The sequence below is a fragment of the Amblyomma mixtum genome, chromosome 4, assembly GCF_055824585.1.
Source record: "Amblyomma mixtum isolate Tamu chromosome 4, ASM5582458v1, whole genome shotgun sequence".
Classification (NCBI taxonomy): Eukaryota; Metazoa; Arthropoda; class Arachnida; order Ixodida; family Ixodidae; genus Amblyomma; species Amblyomma mixtum.
The window spans coordinates 45,656,721-45,667,448 of NC_143015.1; the positions used below are offsets into that span (position 1 = coordinate 45,656,721).

At 47.3% G+C, this 10,728-nt stretch overlaps 1 protein-coding gene and 1 pseudogene across 1 annotated transcript; one reads left to right on the top strand and one right to left on the bottom strand.

Annotated features, from left to right (window-relative positions):
* The first annotated feature begins 542 nt into the window (after window positions 1–542).
* RpL10 (ribosomal protein L10) lies at window positions 543–8,588 on the top strand. Its single transcript, XM_089586404.1, has 5 exons — window positions 543–676; window positions 785–843; window positions 1,958–2,204; window positions 4,953–5,115; window positions 8,350–8,588. Exons 1-5 carry the CDS (start codon window positions 654–656, stop codon window positions 8,518–8,520), a joined length of 663 nt encoding a protein of 220 aa, XP_089442530.1. The 5' UTR covers window positions 543–653; the 3' UTR covers window positions 8,521–8,588.
* A 434-nt stretch (window positions 8,589–9,022) lies between these two features.
* LOC149346405 (uncharacterized) lies at window positions 9,023–10,283 on the bottom strand (annotated as a pseudogene).
* Between the last annotated feature and the right edge of the window lie 445 nt (window positions 10,284–10,728).

The window sequence follows — 10,728 nt, forward strand, 5'->3', positions numbered from 1 at the left end:
ACTGCTAGAAGAACAAGGATTGACGTTGTTGCTGTCATAACAACAAAGTACAGTCTTTGTCAAAAGTAACCAGGCTGCATGGTTCCACTATACAAGCTAGAAGCAAACCATGCAGCCTGGTTACTTTTGACAAAGACGGTATATCTGAGTGTTTTTGCTTCCCTCACACTGACGTTGTATTCGCAGTACCTGAACCCCCTGGACAGACCTTCTCGAGTACTTTACACTATAGCCGCTTGTTTATCGTAGTTGAATGAAAGGTGGCTTCTGAAAAACGTGAAATTTTGTTGCCCTCAAATGCGAAATGCAAGTTTCAAACGAGCACGAACAATGCGTCGTTGAACCGAAACCAGAACTTTAAAGCAGAGACGGGCAAAATCCATAGAGTCGCAAAATAGCCGAGCCAAGGACGAACAGGAAAAGAGAGGCAGGTGGCGCGCGAGTGTTTCCGTTTCTCTTCGCTACTTGCTTGGTGAGTTGCATGGTTGTGTCTGCTTGACTTGCAGGTGAAATCGACCTTAATCCAACTATTTAATGGCCAATATTTGATATCAAGCTGTGCTATATAGCATTATTGTTCTTCTGTGCTGTAATTTAGAGCTTTCTTTAACCATTATTTTACTTTTTTTCTAATAGGCAATCCAGCCAGCAAGATGGGTCGCCGACCCGCAAGATGGTATGCGGTTTTTTTCTCTCTCGACGCTTCTTTTGCAGTGATTATGATCTCGTCACCGCATGCCTGTTGTTGGAACTGTGGTCTTACGTAATTATATTTCTCCTGCAGTTATCGTTACTGCAAGAACAAGCCGTACCCCAAGTCGCGGTTCTGTCGTGGTGTCCCCGGTGAGTATGCCTTTGCTAGGCTTAGCCGGCGTGAAATGACACGTTTTTCAGTTTACGTCGTTGCTCGGTACGAGCATCGCCCGTAGAAAACTGCTGCCTGTTCGTGTTTCTTTCGAAACCAGACCTGTAGTCTACCGTGATCTGCAGTCTCTGCACGGAAGCTTTCCTGAACGAATCGAGTTGAATGAAGTATGCTGAAACACTCGTCGCTTGCCGGTTTTAAGTGATCTCTCGGTCCAGGTGATCTGTCTAGATTGAGCAGGCAGGCCTGAGGAACGATGCCCACTAGTAAAAAAACCTTTGGTTTGCCACGTGGGGCAACCTGACAGCATTCCTGCTCGCGACGTGGAACTCGTGACAACGTGCCTGTAGACGTGGTTACATTGCATGAATGCATTGTAGGATAGAAAAAATTCTTGCAACAAGTAATCTGGTGCTCGCTATCGTGTAAAAGTCGTCGCACGCCTTGCATTGCTGTAGCTTGGCGAGCCTTCCTAAACCGAGATCCGTAGCTTCTATCTTGTATGATCTAGGACTTAGTGGGGAAGGAATGTAATAGATTGTGTGTGCTCTACCTAATTGCTTCCTCGGGCTTCAGAGGTAGTGGTGAGCTGAAGTAAAGCTTATTTCTTTATTTAATTGTGTTCAGGGTCATCCGAATCGAGCAATTACTTATTAGCATCCTCCCGAGTACTATGTGCACAAACTTCTGACTGGGTTGCTTTTATTTTGCTAAAACTAATGCACTTCACGGCAAACGGTGAACTAAACATGGAAGATGAACTATGCCGAGTCTATTACCCTTGATATCGCTATCCTGAGTTGGGATCTAAGTGATAAGAAGTTCCAAGTTTGAAAGGAGTGAACATGTCTTTTGCTGCTGAGTGAAGGCCAGTGGAGTCGCGAAAGGCCCAGTTATCAGACCTGACTGAGAAGTAAACTCAGCTGTGTTTCTCTCGCTGTTGTCCTCAGTGAGGGGACTGATGAAGTATATGAATCTGAGAGGTATGACGGGAGACTTGACATTATTTTGTAGGGGCAGAGCCACAGGGATGAGGTGGTTACTGGACAATTGGCATTACGTTGAGCTTGCTTTCTCGTCGTTTTTGTGCAGACCCGAAGATCCGCATCTTTGACCTGGGCCGCAAGAAGGCTCGGGTGGATGAGTTCCCGCTCTGCGTGCACCTCATCTCGAAGGAGTTTGAGCAGATCTCGTCGGAAGCGCTGGAGGCTGGCCGCATCTGCGCTAACAAGTACCTCGTCAAGACCTGTGGCAAGGACGCTTTCCACCTGCGGATGCGGCTGCACCCCTTCCACGTCATCCGCATCAACAAAATGTTGTCCTGTGCCGGGGCCGATAGGTACGTGGGCCCACCCCAGGCATTGTTGCTATTATACTTGGAGGGCCAAAGTCATAGGGAGGGGAGGGCTACAGGGGTAGCAAAATACAGTGGTGTACAGTGAAATTAACCAGTGTTGTAATAATTCTTTATAGAGGAGGCTATCGCGCGTAACTTTGAAGGTGGTGCCATATGGAGCAGCAGGTCGCAATACGCCGATTAGATACATGTGAGCCCTTTCGTGATGGTCCATATGCAGTCTTACCCCGTTAATATGTACACTTTGGCTCCCGAGCAAAACTGACCAGAAAGCGAGTTGCCGTACCGAGTGGTGAAGAAAAAACATATTCAGAAAAGAAAAAAAAACATTAATGTCTACTCCTGCTTAGTGGTGGGTAGTGAAGTGGTGATTAGACAAAGTATTTGGAGCTCCAAGTATATTTTCCTGGTAACCCCCCTTAATGTGATAGTTTGAAGCTTCTGGAGGTTTACGAAAGTACAACTATGTCTCGTCACATGATATCGATTACTGATGTACCATGAACTGCTAGTACACGTCTTAAATTGGCAGACAGCTGCTTAAGGTGGCAACGTTCACAAGCTGCTGAGAGAGCAAGCAACTGTTCATGCAATATGAGAAATGGCAGGCCGTGTTGACTGGGCACCATGGCACTGGAAAGCATGAAGACTCGAAACAAAGCCATCATTCTTGCACTTTTGTACTGCCTTTTGCTGGTATCCTGCACTTTGGGCCGTACCCAATCTTGTACTAGATAATTGAGAAGAAAATTTTAATGCTTTTTTTTTAACTCCTCTGTGGGCTGCACCTTCAAAATTCTCACCAGGATTAAAAAAAGAGTTCGCGCGGTGTCTGGTTGGACAAGTTGAGATTCTGTTCTTACCGCTGTCCATATTGGTCACAAGGAAGGACTTGAATTGCCTGGTGTGACTACGACTCCTACTTTAGACGGTGTTAGTCTATGCAAAGAAATTACATAGTTAGGTAATGAGTTATTGATAGAATAAAAGGTGATGCTATATTTTATGGGAGAGCTAAAGGAGAAATTTTACATCGGGGTGGCATATACAGGGCTACTGCTAGTTGTTATGCTTGGTACTTCTGCAGTCCAATGAAAAAAAGTGACTCGAGCAGTTGTTTTGTTCGAGCTGCAGTAAAGTAAAAATATGTAAAAGCACGGGAATTCACAGGAAGTTCAGAGGAGTGACCATTAGAGCAACCTTATTTCTCTCTGCTTGCGTGCGCTAGTATATCGGTAAAACATTGTTGATAGGTTCCCGGCCCATTTCTCTCGGCTTCAGACAATCATTGCTGTGCATTACAGCTTAAGGGGGGACACTGGTCTTGAAAAGAAAATTTTATTAATTTAGTCATAGTTATGAAATTTTGAGGGCACATGTATTTTTGTGCGCTGATTCTAGATATGTCATTTAATTTCATGTGAAACAATTCCATGAGCACTTATGTACTTTTTATGCAAGTATTTTGCGGAGAGTTTTGAAGAAAATTTGCTGCAGGAAACTCGATGAAATGTATGCCATTGGGTTCTCTTGACACCAAGGAATACAATAAGGGTGAAAATGTCATCCTGGCTCTCATAGAACTTGAGTAATAGGGTACTGAAGCTACCACTTCACACACAGGAATACACATTTTCCTTTTCATTTCTGAAGCGACAACTTCAAAACTCTATAACTTAAGTTCTTTGATAGGCAGGAAGACAATTTCACCCTTATTGCATTCCTTGGTGTCACGAGAACCCAATGGCATGCATTTCAGCGAGTTTCCTGCAGCAAATTTTCTTCAAAACTCTCCGCAAAATACTAGCATAAAAATTGCATAAGTGCTCAAGGAATCGCTTTACATGAAATTAAATGACATATTCGGAATCAGCACACAAAAATACGTATTCCCTGAAGATTTTGTAACTGTGACTTCATTAATAAAATTTTTTTTTTTCAAGACCAGTGTCCCCCCTTAACTAGTTTATTTTGCACATGCCCACAAGGTCAAAGTATTTATTGAGGAGAGAAAATTAATGTGAAGCTCTGTCGGTACACTGTTGACATCTCTTGCAGTTCACCAGGTGTTTGTAAAATCGAGTCATAGCCTTTATGGTAACTTCACATTCTGTTGGATGAGGAAGGATGGTTTGGTTTTTAACTTGCCTCGTGTGCGGTTATACCTTTTAGCTCGAGTGGGGTATGTTGGGATGGGCGGCTGCTTGTACTCACCTATGGGGCAGAAACGTGGAGGCTAACAAAGAGAATTCAGCTTAAGTTGAGGAGAACGCAGCGAGCTATGGAAAGGAAAATGTTGGGTGTAACGTTAGAGATCGGAAGCGGGCGGGGTGGGTGAGGGAACAAACGCGGGTCAATGACATCCTAGTTGAAATCAAGAAGAATAAATAGGCTTGGGCAGGGCATGTACTGCGAAAGCAAGATAACTGCTGGTCCTTCAGGGTAACGGAGTGGATTCCAAGAGAAGGCAAGCAGAGCAGGGGACGGCAGAAAGTCGGGTGGGCGGAGGATATTAAGAAGTTTGCTGGGATACAGTGGCCACAGCTGGCGAAGGACAGAGTTGATTGGAGAGACATGGGAGAGGCCTTTGCCCTGCAGAGGGCGTAGTCGGGCTGATGATGATGATAAGGTGACATGATGAAAGTGCACACTGGACTAGGCCTTTTCTTGTCTGCATGTCGCTGCTCTTTGTTGGTGACCCATGTCTTTCCTCTCTCGGTTGCTCCCCAGGCTCCAGACGGGGATGCGTGGTGCCTTTGGCAAGCCCCAGGGCACCGTGGCTCGGGTGCACATTGGCCAGAAGATCATGTCGGTGCGTGCCAAGGAGCAGCACAAGGAGAACGTCATCGAGGCGCTGCGCAGGGCCAAGTTCAAGTTCCCTGGCCGCCAGAAGGTACGCGTGTCTTGCCCCAACAGTAGCTAGGCGTGGTGCCCTGTATGTAGTTGCACAGTTGAACCTGGATGCAGTCGAATTGAGAAAAGTCTACGTCTTTTCATTCAAACTCCATGGGGACATTGACGCAGTTTAAATTAACGAAAGTCCAAACTAACGAAAGTGAACAGAATGTGCTGTAGGGATTGGGAAGCAGTTAGGTAGTGAGATTACCCTATTTTATTGTTCTAAAGTATTCAGTTGTCATCTTCCTTTGTAAACCCGAACTTATTGGAAGGCCTCTTTTTCGCCTTCAGAACTGAAGAGGCGGGCAGCGTTCAGTGTGTCCCGACATGTGCAGCGGAAGGTGTGGAGGGTGTGTGACTGCCTGTGAGTGTGGTCACATGGCTGGAAAATCGAGCAGTGTGCAACAGTTGCGCAGCTGTTTTCTACCAAAGTGATAGCATAACCTTGGCAGCTCGCAGACGATGTGCAACTTTGTAAGGGTGGCCGCACGTACTATCGCGCTCAATATGACTCGCAACAAGCATCAGGTTTTGCAAGCTTATGTCAGGAAGCTGTGCTAGTTCGCGGCTGTTACGAAGTTCGTATATATCTGCTGAGCAGTTTTCTTGGGTGTCTGGTGCTGTGCAGCACAGCGTAATCTTTTGCTATTAAACGCAAACCAAGAGAAAGTGCCCGGCGGTAAAGCGTTGAAGATCATTTTGGTCGCAACTGTAGATTGCCCGATTTTCCAGCTTTCCGACCCTGAGTTGCAAACTGGGCAGCCTAACGAGTAACCTTGCCTTTTGGTGACATCCTGTTTCGATAATGCACTGCCGTTGACAAGTTTAATCCTTCTAGTTTTATGGTAATAAATATCAGCCCAAAAATACGGACGGGAAAATGGTGAAAATCGCATATAAGGAACACTAAGTGGCTGCTTGAAATCTGAGAGTCTCGTGACCTACGCAGCGCGGGCAGACGCCATTGCGGAAAGAGAGAGAAAAATTGTGGAGCACGTGAGGGGATTGGCCAAGCCGCATTCTCCCAACGACCCTAATTCCTTGCGCTCAGGGCAAGAAATAATTTTTTAAAAAAGCAATTCTCCTGCGTTTTTCAGGCGTTGCAGCTGGCTTTTAAATCGCGTGGTACGGATTGGGGCTTGCCATTGGCTGAAGCATCCATGTGTGCAGTGAAGCCTGCTTGCTGAGTCCATGCTTCATCGGGGTGCGCAGTGGAGTGGCGTTCCAATCTTTGGCATTGGCAAAGCAGGACCGAGCAAACGCAGTCATTGTGCTGTGAATAGCCGTTCCGTGAACGAATATAGAAGGCGTCGGCGGAATACGAGAGTGAAGACTCATCCAGCGGCAAGTCTGCCCGTGGATTCTAGGCCTAGCAAGGCCGATTCCTCCGGGAAATTTGAAGCGGCGTTGCAGTATGCGAGTGCATCGGAAAAGAAGATTTGGCTTTTCGAAGATGAAGAAAGTGCACTTGATGAAGGGTCATGCGTCATTAGTGATCTGCCAGCTCTGACCGTAGTCATGAATGGCGCAGTTTGCCCGACGTGTCGTCATTCGGAACTCCGTGTCCGAGATGCAGTCGCGAAGTGCAAGGGACTATCTTTGGATCTGCAGCTCCACTGTGACAACTGTGCGTGCCCAGAAAGTGTTCTATCTGCTGCGTACATGTCGCGGCGAGTTAGGGCGAGTGGGGACACCAGCGAGAGTGTGAGCCGCGCTTACGACAGTGGGAGCTCGCGTGCAGGCTTTGCCATCAATGTGAAAGCTATTGTGGCTGCTGTTATAACTCGAGTAGCAGCATCCCACCTCTGCCACCAGTTATCATAAGTCGGGTAGCGTGACCAGTTGTTGCGTCACTATGGAGGCTCGTCCGGGATTAGGTGAGTTGGAAGCTTCAGAGTTTGGGAAAAGAAAACAAGCAGGTTTAATGGCACTTTTTAAGACACTTATTTACATACGGCAGATTGGAATAGAAGAGCAAAGAATAAAAAATTAAGCGTTCATAGCGTCGAGCGTCTGGATGGGCCTTTTCAGCAGGGCCCAGAGTGTCTTTTCGCACTCCGCATCGTGCTTAAAACCCCTAAGGATCCGCCCCACCAACAGGCGGTGGCCAATCAAACACGAGGCATATTTCCCCAAGATGGGCACCAATCACATTCGTGCCGCACTGTTGCACGCGGAGGCACTCGTGGCAGAGTCAACGCGTGGGAACGGGAGAGGAGATATTGCAACTCCGCTGCGAATTCCTGCAGTGTGGCTCCGTGTAGTCCTTGCGACGCCGTGGGCCCCAACTGCGGCGACGAGCTGTCTTCGGCTCCCTTCCTCCTGGTCCCCGAACGGGCGCTTTTGGTTCAGTCCGCCGTCGGTCGCTGCCCCCGGGCGTCCTTCTCCGGGAATGCTCATCCCCAACCAGCGAAGCGTGACAAAATACCGCAGGCACTTTCTCAGTGCGGCATGCTTCTTTGGGGTCGTCGTCTGCTCAAAAGCGGGTCGGAAGCTGAGTCGTGACACTGCCCACTCGGTAGGAATTGGCTATGAACATACTGTTATTGGATTGCACAAGCCCATGCACCACAAATCTTTCAGTGCAATCAGCCGCAAAGTCCTCAACGTTGCACTGAGTGCCGTTGCCGCAAATCACGGGAAGTTACAAAGATTAATGCTGGCGGGGACGAAATTGCCGTGATGTATGCCAGTTCACAGTGGGGGGTTGCCTTGGGAAATGGACTTGCCTGATGTTGTACCTTGAGGTCTTCAATGCCTTCACCCTGATTTTGCCAAGCCTACTATAAGTCAGAATTGTACGCTACAGAGCGACTTCGTGGGTCGTGCATTGCAGCCTACTAGGAGATGCTTCGCTAGTTGGTTATGGCATAACATGAAGGCTTTGCAAACCACAAAACTTCAGAGAGGAGTGTACAGGCATTATTGGTGTGGTCAGAGGATGTGCGTGGTCATTGTGGGGAGTTGTTAGTGGGGCCAATCCTGTAGTTTTACGTGCCTTTCTGTCACCTTGTCTCGTGTTGCTGTGTTCTTTTCAGCCGATAGCGTTGCTTGGTGAGAGCCGTAATATTTGGCAGCCAGCAATTTAAGAGCTGTGAAAGTAAAAGTGCAGATTTTGGTACCCTTTGCAGTGTATAATGAGTCAGAAAGCATGGTAGCCTTGCACACTTATTTGCCAGTGTTGTTTGTAGGGTGGGCTAGATTGTTGTTGGTCATTGTCTTGGCGCAGGTGCATGTCTCCAAGAAGTGGGGCTTCACCAAGTGGGACACCGAGGACTACGAAGAGATGCGTGCCGACGGCCGGCTGAAGCCCGACGGCTGCTACTGCCACTACCGCGGCGGCCATGGGCCCCTGGCCAACTGGATGAAGATCCAGCGAGAGCTGCGCGGTCTTGAGTAGGCAGCTGGCCGACGGGGCTGCAGCCGACCCCCGAGAGACAATAAAACGAGCCTCCTCGCCTTCTTGCACTCGTGTGTCTCTCTTGTCTGGTGTCCGTTGGAGCTGGTGGACTCACTTGGCTACTGAACCAGAGTACGCAGGTTTGAACTTGACTGCATCTTGACTGAGGCAAGATGCAAAAGGCATCTGTGTGTTGCACAATGTCTGTGCACGTTAAAGATCCCCTGGTGGTCGAAATTAAGGCGAAAGCCTTTAATGCCCCATCGTTGTCGACAGAAGGTTGTCGGCAGAGGTGTCACGCTTTTCGGTTGGTTTGGATGGTTATGATGTCGGAGTGCGTGGATTCTCAGAAATCAGGTCACCCACGGATGCCTGGCGCCCCCTTTTGGAGCAGACAACTAATAAAATAGTTGTCGTCCACTCCAACAGGGGGCGAAAGCATCTGTAGGTGAGTACATTACATACCTCATTACTGCGGACAGAGCCATGGATGCAACCGAACTCACTGAATCGGTGAGAGAGTTGTGCTGAAGTAGCAGTTGGGGTGTAGTTCTAATGTCTAGTCAAAGTGTGCAGTCAAATGAAGCACTAGTACAGCACAGTCTCGCAGTCAATGCCAAACAGTGCACCAGGAAAGACTTGCCTTGCAGCACTTTAGAAAGCCAAAGTGTCCCCTGAATTTTATTCTGTAGGCCACTACTGTGGCACCTCTTTCATTCCTCCCCCTTCCTTTATGGCACAGTTTAGGTGACCACCTAGAAGTCTGTTACTCTGCCATTTCCTTAACCCTTTACTGCACGATTTTATCTTGTTTCGTCACGAAATCATTTCAGGAGATGCAGGCAGCTGAAAGGATCGCCTTATATGCATACAGGACATTGGTTCAATGGTTTTGTACAGTTTCTATTGACCCAAGAAAAGTATGTTGCATATCTGCAACAACATGGAAATAAAGAACAGATTACAAAGACGAACGTGCTTGGTGAGAAAACTATAAATAATGAGTATTAAGCACAACAAAAGTCGTTTCGCTGTGGTACAAGAGCAAGCAATTGCTGCTGTTTGTCGAATAGAGGCGAGTACCACACTTCGATCATTAGCTCGTACAGATTCCTGTGCACTTGGGAAACTTGCAGCGCTCTCTTCTAGCTCCAAAGAACCCAGTGACCAACCTGAAAATAGAAATGCAATTATTAGCATTGAAAGAAGGCATGATGTTTCAGAAATGTATACCTCATCTAGCCTGACATGCTGTGCTGGAGTGGATGCTGTTCGGGCCTCTTTTCTTCTTTACCTAAATGGCTTGTTCAATGGATCCATTGCTGGGTCTTCGTTTCTTTGGCTGCTTTTTCCTGCCTTGCAGAGTGAAGTGGCCAGGTTTGTCTTGAATTCTCCCAAGGGATGGATCCTTGTTGTGGGCTCAACGTTATTGGCATTCATCCTATAGAGCAACCAAGCATTCACTGCCATTAAGTCGAGAATGTGGAGGAAAATGCGGAAATATCTTTTAGGCCTTAAATAGGGACAGTAGAGCAAGATGAGGGAGTCTAAAAGATCAACACCTCCCATATGCTTATTTGTAGACTTATCACAGAGGAACATAGGATTTCAGTGCACTCCTTTTTCTGCCGGTTATACCATGTTGCCTCCAAAATTGGTTGCGCTACAGAAAAGGAAAGCAACGTCACCACTTTATTGTCTTGCCATCTTGTACAAGAAAGTTCAACGCCATGAATGTCCACAACACACTCTTCAATATGCCCTCTTCCTTTTCACAACGCATGCTGACTCTGGGGACACGATTTATCCGCACAGTACCAATTCAGTGTACACCTTCCTGTTCAAGGTATACCTGCAAACTTAGGCAGTTGAAGTCAAAGTAAACTTTATGGTGAATGCCTCTTGCAATCATGTGGCACAACCGTACAACAACGTTTCCACTAGCCTCACAGTCAGGCTCTCCTGGTAGCCTTGGCCCAGAGTTTTCTTTTCTAGTGTACACTTCCAATTTGTGTGAGAAACCACTCACACCACTATCCCCATTTTTTAGGCTTCTTTGGGCAGTACTGCTTGAGGGAGCTTTGGCCTTTTAATGGTATGTATTCTTCGTCGACAGACAAATGTTCAAGTGGTATCAACGGGAGCTGTTCATTGATAGCATCGATCAGAGGGCGAACTTGTGCTAGCCGATCTCGTCCTGGGTCGTCT

What these genes read in the sequence shown, in the direction of transcription:
- RpL10 (XM_089586404.1), top strand. Translation starts at nt 654, where the DNA reads ATGGGTCGCCGACCCGCAAGATG. An exon ending in GTTCTGTCGTGGTGTCCCCG is followed by an intron (nt 844 to 1,957) that starts GTGAGTATGCCT and finishes GTTTTTGTGCAG; the next exon opens with ACCCGAAGATCCGCATCTTT. An exon ending in AGTTCCCTGGCCGCCAGAAG is followed by an intron (nt 5,116 to 8,349) that starts GTACGCGTGTCT and finishes GTCTTGGCGCAG; the next exon opens with GTGCATGTCTCCAAGAAGTG.